The following is a 15,989-nucleotide window of genomic DNA, read 5'->3' on the forward strand; positions in this document are numbered from 1 at the left end:
TTTAACAGGTAAATTTTACTCACACTCTTAAAAGAAAAAAAAGCACCAACAAAGATCCTTACCAGTGCCCCTGTCAGACAAAGCAAATCATATCTCCACAGAAGTATCGCCTCTTATCCGTCGGAATGGCTATCATCAAAAAGTCTACAAACAGTAAGTGCTGGAAAGGGGCTTCAGAAAAGGGAACCCTTCTGCACAGCTGCTGAAAATAAAAATTGCTAACAGCCACTGTAGAGAACAGCATGCAGTTTCCCTGAAACCCTAAAGACACAGATACATTATGGTCCGGAAATCCACTCTTGGGTGTATATCTGGAGAAAAGTATAACTGGAAAAAACAAACCCCACTGTTTGTTGGGATTTCAGTATAACTGGAAAAATGTTCCAGGTAACTGGAAAAAACAAACCACCCCAATGTCCACTGCAGCACTATTTACAATAGCCAAGACGTGAAGGCAATCCTGCGTCCTTCCAGAGATGAACAGAAAAAGACGCATTTATGTACAAGTTTATTCAGCCATCTCAGTGAATAAACTAATACCATTTGCAGGAACATTGAAGGACTTACTGCTGATCATTCTAGGTGAAGTACGTCTGACAGAGGAAGACAAATATCATACAGTATCACTTTTAGATGGAATCTAAAAATGGAGACAAAGGAATTCATCTACAGAAGACAGAGTCACAGCCCTAGAAAATGCACCTAGGATTTTGTTAGGGGAAGAGCAGGGGTAGGCTTACATCAGGACATTGGGATGAACCTGTGGTGGTGGTGAATTAATCGCTAAGTGGTGTCTCCGTCTGGAGACCTCATGTAGCCCAACGGGCTCCTCTGTCCATGGGATTTCCCAGGCAAGACTACTGAGTGGGTTGTCATTCCCTTCTCCAGGGGATCTTCCTGACCCAGGGATTGAACCTGTGGGTCCTGCATTGACAGTCTGATTCTTTACCACTGAGCCAACAGGGAAGCTTTGGAGATAACGTTGTTCAGTCACCCAGTCGTGTCCGACTCTTTGTGACCCCATGGACCTTCACCATCTCCTGAAATTTGCCCATGTTCATGTCCACTGCACTGGTGATGCCTTCCAGCCATCTCATCTTCTATTAACATGGTGGTGGTGGTTTAGTTGCTAAGTCATGTCCGACTCTTGCAGCCCCACAGACCGGCCAGGCTCCTCTGTCCATGGGATTGTCCAGGCAACAATACTGGAGTGGATTGCCATATCTTTCTACAGGGGATCTTCTTATACACACTCATATATCTCAAAAAAGAGCATCAACAAGGAGCTATGTATGGTACACCACAGAAAACCCTACTCTCCACTCTCATACCCCAGGAGGGCAAAGCTTCCTCAAAAGACTAGACACGCATCTATGTCTATCTGCATCTAGTTGCTGTCCACCTACAACAAACTCAACCTTGGGACACAACTACACTCAAAAAGAAAATAAGTACTAATTTTACAAGTAAAATGAGTTCTCTCCTCTATTCCCCACAGGGCTTGGTGACCCTGGCTGCTGTTACACCCTGGAGCCTGAGCAACCTGGGTCCCCCAACGGGACTGTCCTTGGTGCTGAGGGAGGTGACAGCAATGTGCCCGCATAGGAGCCCCTGTTGGACCTGTAATGTTTGTCCCCTTGGGTGAAAGCACAGTGTCCATGCTAGGGGCCAGTCCTCCACAGGTGTGCCTATTGCACCCAAAGGATGGTGGACCCTTGGGGCTGGAAGAGCTTTGAAAAGTCATCAGGTCTCCATAGCCCCTGTTGGTAGGGTTCCTACCTCCAGTTTCCTCCCTTTGAGGTGCCCAACTTAAAGATGACGGCACCATTGGCAGGGCAGATTTGAAGGGTTTGGGATTTATCCAGGTAGGGGTGAAGAACATAGGCAGGAAACAATGAGACACAACCCTTGAGTCTTTTTTTCTATTACATTCCACTGTCATTTACAACCCAGGAACAGGACTTTCTCTAAGACTCTGGTGCCCCAATAACCAGTTTGGAAAGAGTAAATGCTGCCGCCTTGTGGCCATTTCTAGTAACAGCAAATTGAAATCGATGTGCTCAGGGGCACTAAAAACTCAATACGACTGTAGGGCTGTAAGTGACTCCTGCTTTAAGACAATGGCCTGGGGTACATAATCAAATAACAATTCAAAACAGGGCAGGCTTTCAAAAAGTCAATTTCAACAGGGAATTTTTACTCATACTCTTTAAAAGAAAAAAAGCACCTACAAAGTTCTTCCCTATAGCCTACTGTTAGAGAAAAGCAAATTAAGGACTTTCCTGGTGGTTCAGAGTGTGCCTTGTACAAGTTCGATTCCTGGTCTGGGAAGATCCCATATGCCAGGGAGCAACTAAGCCTGTGCACCACAGCTGGAGCTCATGAGATGTTCAACTACTGCAGCCTGCGCACATAGAACCCATGCTCCACAACAACAGAAGCCACCGCAATGAGAAGCCCGCACACCGCAACGAGAGAAAGCCTGCATACGGCAACAAAGAGCTAGCACGGGCAAGAAAAGAAACCCAGAGACAAAGAAATGTCAAAAAAATAAAATACAATCTGCACATCTACACTGAGGCATCACCTCTCACCTGTCAAAATGACCATCATCAAAAAGTCTACAAAGAGCAAATGCTAGGAAGGGCCTGGAAAAAAGGGAAACTTCCCACACTGCTGCTGAAACCTAAATTGCTAACAACCACGTGGAGCATGAGTTCCTTAAGACCCTAAAGACACAGATACTGAATGGTCTGGAAATCCCACTCTTGGGCCTGTATCCAGAGAAAAGCATGACTGGAAAAGACACACCCACCCCAGAGTTCACGGCATCACTATTTACAACAGCCAAGACATGGAAGCTAAACGTCCAGGAAGAGAGAAATGCGCAAAAACACACGTACATACATACAACGGAATGCTACTCAGCTATAAAACAGAATGAAATAATGCCATTTGCCGCAACACGGAAGGACCTGGAGATTACTGTACTAACTGAAGTCAGTCTGACAGAGAAAGGCAGATATCGCATGCTGTCATTTACATGTGGAATCTAAACCAATAACACAAATGAACTTATTTCTAAAACATGGACTCAGAAACTTCAAAAATAAACTTGTGGTTATCAAAGGAAAAAGGTGAGAGAGAGGGATAAATTAGGAGATTGAGATTAACCTATATACACTACTATCTATAAAACAGGCAGGTGATAAGGACCAATTTCCCTATAACACAGGGAAATCTACTCATTATTTTCAAATAATCTATATGGGAGAAGTATCTGAAAGAGTATATGTACATAACTGAATCACTTGGCTTTACACCTGATACTTAACACATTATTGTAAATCAATTATACTCGAATATAAAATAGCAATTAAATGTAAAAAGATAGTTAATTTACACTCAGTCTTGTTCTTTTCTAGCCCACAAATATATTCCTGCCCCTTGATCTTAAGGCCTAAGGTCATGCTTGACAATGCGATTATTTTGACTCTATCTGCCTTTGGGTGTTCTGCGTGAAGCCCAAATTCCTCATCATTAACATATCACTTCCTGCTAGTTATTTCTATACCACTTGATACACAGCATTTTCCTTCCACATTTTACTTGCTTGCACTCCTGTGTCCAACACTGAGCCACTGATTTCTTTGAAAGTTTTCTCACATAGCATTATTTTTTCTTGCTCTTGAATGATAATTTAGCTGGCAGTAGAATTTTAGGTTGTTGATTATTTTGTATCGCACTCTGAATATATTCCATTATCTTTGGCTTCCATCTAGCTAAGACGATATCTGTTATAATTCCGATTGTCTTCCAGTTGTGGGTAATCTGCTTTTTTGTTTCTGAATGCTTCATAAATTCTCTATTTTCCTACATGTTATGTTTTCACTACAGCGTATCTAGGTGTGAATTTGTTGTGCGCTGTACCCAGGACCCACAAGAAGCTTTCATTATGACTTAAATCCTTCTCTATGCATTATGTATATAAACACTGGCTGCCTCTCATTCTCCATTCTCTCTTTCTGGAAATCCTGACTATATATATGTTCTGCCATTCTTTGCAGATGTTAAAACTCCAAGGGGGTGAGTGTCAATAGAGGCTCATGTGGAACTGGACTTCACCTCCAGCTGGCAAAAAGGAGGCAGTGCCCACTTCATCCGCACTACGGCCTCTAGCTGTTTGCACAGGTATTACTGAATGAGAAGACTGTTGGCATCTCTTACCTTGGGCTTACACATGCAACCCCTTCACTGTGGTCCTGGTAAGGAATGGCCAAAAGTATGAATTCTGTTTTGCTGTTGTTACCTGGGCAAGGCTGGGTGCAGGTTTCTTCAAGAACCACTTTTTTATTACCATCTATAGTGGGTTCAATGTCAGTGCAGAATTCTTCATCCACCACTTTGCTGAAATCGTCAGCTGACCCATCACTCACTACACAAGAAATATTCCTTGTTCTGGTCCCTTCGCCACACTGTGCATCCTGAAATGGAGGAAGAAATGACTAATCAGGAAAGAAAATAATTCATTAGTTAGCTTATCGTTCAACAGTCATCTCTGCACCACTGATTATGATTTATGAGCAGTTTAAGGAGCATCTGAAACCCTAGGGAAGAAGTTCTGTAGGGCACTAGCTATAAAGCATACAATGAACAATTTATTTGTTTTCTAGCCAAAGACAGGCAAATAAATTTTCATTAAAATGGATCAGTCTCCAAATGGTTTTAAAATATGGGACAGGAAGTGCTTGTTATCAAAACTAATTAAACAGCTATGAAATGGCAAGGTACTAAAATCTTTAACAAGAAACATGCCATCTCTAAGCTCTGAGAGAGATTTCTGAAACCAAGGCTCTGCAGATAAAAAACACACATTTCCATACCACTTCTTGAGACTGATTACCTGCACTTGGCATGCAGACCATGGGCCATACCGCCACTGATAACAAGGCTTCACTGGGCAAGGCTTGGACTGTTCCATCAAAGCAGGGCATGGTCTTCCATCACCCTGAAAGGGCTGGGTCACTGTTCGTCTTCGGATCATTTTTCCTTAAAAGATACAACGTGATGCACTGTTAGTAATATGCTATATTATCAAGCATGTATCTTTCTCGGAGAAGGGGTCAAAGACATTTCTCCTGAGGTTTGAGGAACAAGAAAGGTTTAGGTGTTTTGGAAAGAAATCTACCCCGATTCAACCTTTCTGAAGATTGTCTGATATGACTTAAAGTAAGAGGGACGTTTTATTTTGTACTCCTTGACCATTAATCAAATGCCAAATAAGGCACAAACAAACCTGTGAGGCCACACGTTTGAGAACATTCTGACCACGGAGACCAGTCAGAAAGCTGACAGTTCACAGGACATTCCACCATGCAGGACGTGTTCATCTGCCAGGTTTTCTCCAAGCCAAGCTGAAAGGACAGAAGCAGATCTGTTTGTACTGATGCCGAGGCAAGACCATGGTATAGTGTTGAAGGAAGGAGGGCAGGAGGAAGGGCAAGACAGGAGTAGGGAGGAGAGGAGGAATAAGCAAGATGCATAATACAGTAAAAACATGTCTGCAGGACAAAGACCCAAACTATTAAAAATATAAAGTGGTTCACTCCAGGAGAGGTGGGGCAAAAGGAATAGGACGAATGGAGAAGCAAATTTATGTAATACATATTATGGACCTTTTTAAATAAAAAATGAAAAAAGGAAGATTTAATCTCCATATTGGTTGAATTTCCCTAAAGGAGGAATAAATAGGTGTAAGCACAAATATTTTCTACTAGTTAAACACCAAGACTATCATCAATATACAGACATATACTTGCATTGGGGGGATATTATTTTTACATGTGGATGTCAAACTGAAAAGCAAAGGAGAAAAGTTAAAGACCACTTGCCACTCAAACCCCAAAATATAATGTACTAACATAATATACAACAGTTTTGAATAAGCTACCTCTCTCAAAAGGAAGAGTGGGCCTTTAGAATTTTTATTACAAATATTTTATATATATTTATTAATTTTTTTACAGAGATTTTCTCTTTTAAAACTCAGCAGCCAATGGTGGTGTAATTGTTATTTTGCCATTAGCCTCTCATCTCATAATAATGTGTATTTTATTACATTTGGTTGCATTGCTTAAGTATTCTACCTTTATAATACAGGAAGAGATTTTATCCACTGTGTATGCACACATGTTAAAAGTCTAAGGTGCAAAGTAGCATTGAGATAGAAAAAATTAAGAGCAGGTTAGGAAAGTGCAATTTTTAAAACTGGTAATCCTTGGGGATTTTTAAGACCTTTTTTATTTCTGCATGAAAGATAAGCTTACAGTGTCTAATCTATATAGCAGAAAATGGCAAAAGAAAAATTTTCTGAAATGTTATGTTGTGATTCAAGTAGCGCTCCTGGCTCCAAGTTATGCACTGCGAGAGGATCAGATCGGTGATCTATGCCCCAGAACCCTCAGCAGGCACTCCCGTTATATTCTCCACCAGTAATACTTGACAAAGCGGAGCATTTGGTATGAAAACTTTTACCATATCAACTTAAGTCTCATAAAATCACTTGAAGTCACGAGAGATTAGAGATGGAAACCATAAGGTGATATGATAAAAATTATGTTTTGCTTTTTAAGGTACATGATGATTTCATGGAGAAAGGGTTTAAATCACAGAATTCAATTACTATTGGCTTATTTATTTCACTAGGGGATTAAAAAGGATGTCTGTTTACAGACATTTTGGATATCTAACAGTAAGATATTTTAACCCTGTACTACTTATTCTCTTAAATGTTTTTATTACTTCATTTTTATTGGAGTACAGTTGCTTTACAATGTAGTGTTCCTTAAATTTATTGTATCTTCTCTTCTCCTCTATCATCTGTCTAATCTATCATTTATCTAAACATATGTTCAGGGATCAAAGAATAGGAAAGGAGAAACCAAATTATTAGGTATCAGGTAAATTAATGTCTGAGAAACATCAAAGACAGAAGTGCTATATAAATGCTGGCTGGTTTTAACCCTAATTTTCCTCTTTGTTGGAGAGCAGTGCCATCTTCCTTTTTGGCTGTTAGAGGAACAGCATGAGTTAGCCACTGTGGCTGCACCGAATGAAGGGTTTGCACACGTATTAGCAGGTAGGCAACCAATCCAGCGTTAGAAAAGACAGCCAGCTTTTCTCAGGGCTATTATTTAATTCTACTGCTTCCATAGGGTGGATAAAATGGGATAAGAATTGTTTAATCCAATTCCTGCGAGAGGAGCACTGTTCTCCCTGAATACAGTGTGTGCTACAATGTTAACGATTTGAATCCCTAATTGTCATCACAGTATTGAAACATGATAATATTTGTACATAAAAGTAAATTTATCCAGACTTCTGGATAACAAAAATTTTTTCTCAAACTTTTACTCATACTTCATTTAAGAAATAAAAGCTTTATTTATATCTTTTTTCCAGAGTCATATGAGATACTTAAACTCTGGTCTTATGTGATTATGTAAGAAGGTCGGACACGACTTAGTGACACAACTTACATGCTTTGGGTGAAGCTTTCTAAAAGCTCTCAGAGCTATTCATCGTTATTTTATTCTGGCCTAGAAGGGCATTTGCATGTGCATTTGCAAAAAACCAAAAAAAAGACTCATGTGAGAGGCAGATCACAGGATGCTCTCCAGCCTGTGTGTATAACTGTAAGAAAATATTCACTATTAATATTATTTTTGTATTTTTATAGTGGTCACATTATTTTGATGTTATTAGTTTCAAAGCCAAATTGATTCAGGTATGAAATTTCTGATTAAAGCTAAGGCCATAATTGACTGAATTATGTGGTAAGATAGAGGAATTTATTAACTAAATTTGCTTTCATTGCATTTGGGAGCTCCATTCCTATGGACAGATATATAGAAAGTTAAATTAGGTCTATGTGATAATATCAAAGCTTTCAAATGGATTAAAATATTTCCATCTTGAATTTTCCCTTAAGATTTGGAATAATTTACCACAGGCTTATAATAACCTCTAGGACAGGCAGACAGAGATTGTGGTCACATGTCCACTGAGCCCTACTGAGGTTACAAGTCCCTCCCTGGGTGTTCCAGGTCTACGGAGGCTCTAGCTGTCTTGGTTTATGTTGAACCCACTCGGCCTTAGTTCAGGAGGAGTCAAAACCTGTCAGGAAGATGAGTACCCTTTTCGTCTGGAAATTAGACAGAATAATTGTAACCTGAAGTACAGCTTCATGAAAACTACGACTACGTCTTCTCACATTTCATAAGGTCATATTAGAAAAGATCACATCACTTTTGTAAACTGGAGAGTTAACAAAAGACAGTAATGGTAGACTCCATTCCTTTGTTTAGATTTCAAGCTCTCTCTCACCCAGACCTGACTCAGAGTCTCACAGCTGGGTATTAGATCCTAATATCAAAATCTGTTACCAAACCACATGCGGTCAATGTTTTGCAACAGAGAGAATAAATGACGGCTCTTGGCAGGTGTCCCAGGCAACACAAAATTCATATGAAATTACAAAAGATGATGAGTAGTCTGATTAAGATTTATTGCCTTTATTCACCTTGATTACTTATTGTTACCCAAGCATTTCTTTCGGAATGGGCTAATTAGCATAACTTTGGGCTCCCAGCAGAACAAAATACAGGAAATTATGTGTAGAAATCAGTAATGCTGGAAAGAATCTCTTTTCAAGAGCGTGTTTAGCAGAAAACATCTGCTGGCAAAGAGCTGCATAAAGCACCGGTCACTTGGCTCAGCATGAATTGAGACTATTGGGGAAGAATTTACTCACAAAGATATAACACAGCCTTCCCTCACCTCTTCACAGTATCTCAGGTTAACTGACTTGCCGTCACTTCGAACACAATCCAACATCCTTGTTTTAATGCCATTCCCACATACTGCCTTCTCGCTCAGCTGGCACGTGCTCCAGTCTGAAAGGGAAGGAGGGCATCAGAACAGAAGGCTATGTACGGAACAGATTTCAAATGAAACTCGGATGACCTAAATCCCGTATTTAATTCACAACTGCTTCCTAAGCCCCACCATCAATCATCCCACATGCAGAGCATATGGGTCCCAGCTTTGAACGTATCAGGAGTCAAATGGAATTGCTGGGGCTGCACACAGCTACAGGGATTATTCCTGAGGCAGCTGTCTCTTGACCATCTTGATGGCTAGTCGTTTGGTGATGCTGTAAAAATGGCTGTGGCCTGCAGGTGAAATGTCACTTAGAAACTGTTTATCCTAATGAAAGTAAAAATGTAAATGTCAACATTTTTGTTTTAGCAAAATAATCATAATTTTAATGCCTGGCATTTTGTGTAGTTTTTCCAAATAAAACTATTTCACTTGCTGTCCATACTTAGGATATTATAAAATGTATTATTTATTTCAAAACCAGCTTGGCCATATTTATTTCTCTTATTAAGTATCTTTTGCAAGGTAATTGTTTTATCTTTGTACCCAGGGAAATGTAGCCTGTCCCAGAGAACTGTGAATTCATTGTGTCACGAAAGCAAATTGAAGAGAAAAACCAAAAGAAACAAAAAATCAAGCTGACTGCTATGTGTCTTAGTACAGTTTCTGGGGTTTATTTCAGCATGAAAATTACATGGGGGAAAATTCCAAAATAAGCTTTAGTTGCCCCAAGTCATATAAGCCCCCCAAAACCTCTTCTTTCCTAGAGTATATGCCTTGATGACGTATGAGACAAGGGTTTGGGGAAAAACAGAATTTATGATAAGCCTTTTTTTCTTCTAAAAAAACAATCATCTTTTTCTACCTAGACCTTTGATAACACTAAAAACTTCTCTTCATACACTATTTGGAAGGTGTATACACATACACATAAGCTTGCTAATGCTTTTTACATCAGAATAATCATGCATATGAACAGCCCCCACGTAAAGAACTGCTGTCCCAGTATGTTCATAATGATTAAACATATTCCGAAGAAGAAAAACATCTTTCAATAAGCCGATATCCTTGGGAAAGATGTTTATTTCTACCTTCTGAAAGTGGGAGGATGTCTTACATAGGAACCCTTAGACTATTCACAGTCTGCCTTAAGAGCTAATGTTTGTGTGATATTTTCATTCTCTTTCTTGATGTTTATTAAAAATAAGACAGATAAATATTTATTTCATTTAATACAGAATTACTGCTGCGAGACTAAGCAGTAGGCTTTCCTGGTGACTCAGGCGGTAAAGAATCTGCCTGTAATGCAGGAGACGCGGGTTCGATCCCTGGGTTGGGAAGATCCCCTGGAGAAGGAAATGGCAGCCCACTCCAGTACTCTTGCCTGGAAAATCCCATGGACAGAGGAGCCTGGTGGGCTACAGTCCATGGGGTCACGAGTCAGACATGACTCAGTGACTAAATCACCAAGTACCATGTCCAAAAGACATGTGGATGGAGGTGAACCATACTTCTGGGAATGCTGATAAGCTGACAGACATGGAATTTGGCCTCTATGAGGTGAAGGCTACTCACGTACCTGTTACATTATAATCATAGTGGAAGCAGTTTTTGTTCAGGTTGCAGGGTTCCTTCTCCACAGCATCAGGGCAGGCTCTTCCTTCCTCAGCTGGTTGTCTGATGGGATCAGCTGACCTTTGCCGGAAATTGCTTTGATTGCAAGGCTGACAGAGAATAACATAACTCCTCAGAAAGGTGAGTACTTGGCCACACAAGAGCATATGTATTAAGGCAAGCACTGGAGCAAGAGTTAGAACCTTTGGGCCACTGGCTAACTTTAGCAATCTCATCTGTAAGTCCAGGTGCTGGATGAGTTTCTGATGTGCCATCTGGCTCTAAGGTGCTGTGGACAGGGAATGCTACCTGCCATTCCAGCAGACAGAGAATGGTTCCACTGTCCCGGTTCCACAAGGACCAAACCATCACCACTGCAGCTGCTGCAGGTGATGTGCCCTGAGCAAACAGGATCGAGAAAAAGAGGCACTGTTCCATGCTTTGGATACTGACCTGAGATGGTTAAGATACATGTCTAAGGAATAATTTCAATGAGCCCAGAGTCCTGTATATTCCTATACACAGGAAAGTACTAACATTATTAACTAGAGATTTCTATTTCACTGATTAGCAGTACTCTTTTGATATTTGACTATGTGTTTTTTTTCCCAGCAAAAAACTCCTGCTTATTCAGTCTCCTCCTCCACCTCTTTGGAGCAGTTCCTCAGAGCTATCTAAAAGGCCATCTCCCAGGCCACTGTCCACAGAACAATGAACCCCAAATGAAACTTAATTGGCAACTTTCAGGCTGTGTCTTTTTCTTCAGTTGACAATACTTAAGAGTCTATGTGTCTAACCTGAAAATACATCTGTTCCCCTAAGTCTCCTGCAGCAGTATTTACAATAACCAAGATACAGAAAAAGCCCAAAATGTCCATCGATAAGCTGTAGTATGCTCATACAACAGAATATTATTCAGCCATAAAAAGTGAGGATGCCTACAATTTGTGACAACATGGACGGATCTCAAAGGCATTCTGCTAAGTGAGGTGTCAGACAGAGACAGACAAATACCGCATGCTCTCACTTACATGGGGCATCTAAAATGAAAAAACAAAACTCCGAAAAAGATCAGACTTGCAGTTAACAGAGGTAGGGGTAGGGGAGAGGGAGAACTGGAGGAAAGGGGTCAAAGGTACACATTTCCAGTTATAAGACAGGAAGTAGTAGGGACACATGCCTACTACTTGAACTACATCAAGTTCAGCATGATGACTGTAGCTAACACTGCCATATGTTATATAGCAAAGTTGTTAACAGAGTTAATCTTAACAGTGCTCATCACAAGCAGAACATTTCCCCCCCTTTATTCTTTTCTTCTTTTTATCATACTTATTTGAGAAGATGGATGCTACCTGAAACTATTGTGGTAATCGTTTCACAATATACGTAATCAAACCATCATGCTGTAGGCCTTAAACATGTCTGTTGATTATCTCTCAATAAAACTGGGATTAAAAAAAAAGAGTCTATGTGTCAAATATTCATAGATACATCACATCATCCATACACAAAAATATATGTTCATACTAATTACTGTAGGTCACAAATTTCACTGTAGGTCACAGAATTTATAATCTATTTTCTTGGACCCAAAAAGTTAAGGTTGTGTGTATGTGTATGAGTTTGTTGATCTGTTGTGCTCGACTCTGCGATGCCATGGACTGCAGCCCACCAGGCTCCTCTGTCCATGGAAAAACAGCTATTAATATTTTCCTAACCCTGGGATTTCTTTGGAAGGAATGATGCTAAAGCTGAAGCTCCAGTACTTTGGCCACCTCATGCGAAGAGTTGACTCATTGGAAAAGACTCTGATGCTGGGAGAGATTGGGGGCAGGAGGAGAAGTGGACGACCCAGGATGAGATGGCTGGATGGCATCACTGACTTGATGGACGTGAGTCTGAGTGAACTCCGGGAGATGGTGATGGACAGGGAGGCCTGGCGTGGTGCGATTCATGGGGTCGCAAAGAGTTGGACACGACTGAGCGACTGAACTGAACTGAATGTGCACACATACATGGACACAAATATAAGGTAGCACTAGTTTTAAAAAACCGGCTGCCATTCTCCTACTGGTACAGTCTTGTTTTGGAAACATTTGGTTATTAAGAGCAGAGACAGTAACTTCAAACCTGATGCTATGAAATTAGAATACAAAATTATTTGCATGCCCTTGTAAAGCAGCTGATTGATTCTTTATTGCCGTTTATTCTGTATCCAAGTCAAATGCCACCCTGTTTCGCTCCTGCTCTATCAGTTGGCTGCTAATCAGCATCTTTAACAATGTTAACACTGGAACAGAAAATTAATTCCTCCTTGAAAAACATGTATCTGTCCCATATTATATTTCAGCAAATAAATTTCACATTAAATATTTTTTCCAGGCTTTTGATGCCACATTGAGTGTGCAGCTTTACAAATGTGCCTGGGGTAAGCCAAATTTCCTACATCATCAGCCAGTCCTGTTTCAGTGACTCTCCTCCCCAGGGCCCATGGAAGTGCCCCATGGGCTGCTGAAATCTAGAAGCTCGGTGCGATTTGAAACTCTCAGCTGGCTTTCCAGGTCCAAAGATGCTCAGTCAGTGCCTGGAAAGAGATTCATTGGTGCCCAGCTTTCTTTTTTCTACTTCCTTTTTTTACCAGAATCTTTTGAGTTTTAGTGTCAATACTGCTGCTGCCATATCCCCACAGTGTGAAAGATTATTCCTACGATTTAAATAAAATGGCCTGGGCAAAAAGCAAGGGATGATAACAACTTGACACCATGAAAGTACTTTTACTAGAGTCTCATTCTTTATCTCTTTACCTGGAGGGAATCATTATCACCACTGCAGTTTTTAACATGCTGTGTACTCATAAATCAATCTAAAGGCATTTTTGTGCTAGGATTAGGAGGATGGTGAAGGAGTATAAAGTTTGCAAGAGGCTAAGCTGTGCCGGGATGAGTCTAAACACTGCTGATTTTAAATGGCGCATTCGTAAGAATGTAGTAGCCGACAGCACACCTTGCTTTGGTAACTAATTCAGTAACCAAGTTTTCTTTTCTTAATGGTAGTTTGAAACCTTTAGTGGTAAGGAATTTAGCAAATTCTACATCAACAAATGGTTAATTGTCTCACCAAAGAGCATCGGGTCCACGGACCCCATTCGGATACCACACAATCCTCAGGACATGGCAGTTTGCACTCTCGAGAGCCCAGGGGCATCTCTTCTGGGTCACAGAGGTAATCCTCTACGTGGTCAGAGGGGCCATCTGCTGTGTTCTGCATGCATCTAGAAGAAAACACGTCTATCAGTGAAGGAATTTGGACAGTCAAACAATGGCCAACCCACAAGGTTCAAGGTTTCTCTTAAGATATCACCATGGAGGCAGGGGATGGGGAGCTTGGCATTTAATGAATAAAATTCTCCAAACATAAAGACACAGAAGATCTCTGCCTCCCATAAATAGTTGGAGCCGTTCAGTGTGACTTAAAAATCTCTACTTGCATGTATCATTATCATCTTTTAAACTGTAGCCACTATGTGTATACTCTGTATATGCAAACTCTATGTGTCTTCCTCTGAAAGGAGAGAGTCATTTATTTACACCTAAATTATCATGATGAAACTAAAGCATTGGCCAAAGATATTCAGAGATGGGTTGCAATTTTGGAATATAATGCATTTTTTTTTCTTTCAAGAAAAATAGTGGATTCCACAGAGAAGTTAGATTCATATATGATGGCAGACAAGGCACATTGAAATCTCCTAGGCAGAGGTCTCATTAACTGCTTTTGAAAGTAACTGATGACATTTATCAAGTTATTTTGTCATTTAACAAGTAATTTTCGCTTCCCATTTGCTGATAACCTTAAAAGAAAGCCAGAAGTGAGAGACAGTCGTTAGAGTAATAGCATGACTTCTCTAAATGGGGTTGCTGGGATCTTCCTATATCTTGACCTTTTTTTTTTTTTAGTTTTCTTTTAACAGAATAAATCCAAACATTTTATTACATTTCATTGTGTTGTGAGCAGTCATAAAGGGCTCTTTAACTCATCTCTTGGGAATCTAATTAAAGTGGCTAGTATATTGGACTTCGCTTTTTACCATAGTTAATCTCTCCAGGCACTTTTCTAATAGAAGACAAAAACTTTATCTCTCATTTGTGACTCAGAGAAGGTCAACCAAATTATTAAGTTTGGGAAGAAAACTGTATTGCAGGAGATGAAGAGGAAGGCTCGGGCTCTTAAGCCTCAAACCCATTGCAATGTTTTAAACTGTTGGTTGCATTATATTACCAATTATACCTAGAATCTCAACTTTTCTCAGGGATTTACAATCAGTAGGGAGATTGCATCTTGACAGATCTACTCTGCAGAATCACCTTTCCATACCGTGCTGCTGATTTTAAGAGAAATGTGGGTTTCCTGTGGGATGCATCAAAAACTGGAAAACTATGCTGTTGGCTTCGTCTTAACTGGGTTTGTAACCTGAAAAAATATCCATGCAGATACCCAGTTCTCCATTTTTTTGTATGCTGAATATAAATATAAAAAGTAATCACTCATGTTGATGTTTGGCAGAAAACACCACAATACTATAAAGCAATTATCCTTCAATTAAAGATAAATTAAAAACTAAAAAGTAATCACAAAAACCTGCAAATGTAGACTTTTTTTTGCAATATCACTGTTGAAGGAAAAAAATAAATTATACATTTTGGGGGGAGAATTTTAGTGTCCTAGGAAAAAACTTCTAGCTTCACTGGCATTTTAAAAATGCTCTGTTGACAGCAGCTCTGAGAGGACATGGAACAGACAGGACAGTTCAATCTCCAAAGTTGGATTTGCTGCTAAGAAAAGATTGCATTCATGTTAGGCTCTGACATGATGTACAAGGATTAACTTACAAAATTACCTATTGATCCAGAGTTAGGGACAGATGTTCAATACTCTATTAAGTACTTATGTACATAAAACTTTTTATTTTCAAAGGCTTTTCTTTTCCTTCAGTTTTTACTATACAAGTAATAAATTCATTTTAGGAAAATCAGAAGAAATAATAAAAAATTCACTACATTATATCAGAGAGAATCACTCTTAGCCAACTACTGTATTTAAACATATATTTTCATTTCATTAAATAGGAATAAACTTTACCTACTATTTGCACCATTTAGGAAAAACATTAATAATATATGATAAATATCTTGTGTTATTAGCTGTTTCCCTAAAACATACTTTTTAATGATTATATTTGAATTTTGCAATTTCATCATTTAAATGTGCCACAAATGCAAAAAAAAAACAAACCCCTTCTTGTTGACATTCAGACTATTTGTAAGTTTTATTTATTTGATTTTGTATTAATGATATTTTTATCACTGTAGAATGGGTATAGTGGTGTAGTCCCACCACCCTATTTAGCACTGCAGAATACAGAGAAACTATTT

General features: G+C 39.6%; 1 protein-coding gene across 1 annotated transcript in view; it reads right to left on the reverse strand.

The window, feature by feature from the left end:
- THSD7A (thrombospondin type 1 domain containing 7A) overlaps positions 1–15,989 on the reverse strand; it is a 473,410-nt gene that overhangs the window by 19,531 nt on the left and 437,890 nt on the right. Inside the window, exons 17-22 of the mRNA XM_068973061.1 lie at positions 13,675–13,828; positions 10,520–10,664; positions 8,839–8,954; positions 5,297–5,414; positions 4,904–5,049; positions 4,310–4,484 (exon numbers count right to left, since the gene is read on the reverse strand). Coding sequence (XP_068829162.1) covers positions 4,310–4,484; positions 4,904–5,049; positions 5,297–5,414; positions 8,839–8,954; positions 10,520–10,664; positions 13,675–13,828 — 854 coding nt within the window. The remainder of the gene's footprint in view (positions 1–4,309; positions 4,485–4,903; positions 5,050–5,296; positions 5,415–8,838; positions 8,955–10,519; positions 10,665–13,674; positions 13,829–15,989) is intronic.

This window comes from Capricornis sumatraensis, chromosome 5 (assembly GCF_032405125.1).
Source record: "Capricornis sumatraensis isolate serow.1 chromosome 5, serow.2, whole genome shotgun sequence".
NCBI lineage: Eukaryota > Metazoa > Chordata > Mammalia > Artiodactyla > Bovidae > Capricornis > Capricornis sumatraensis.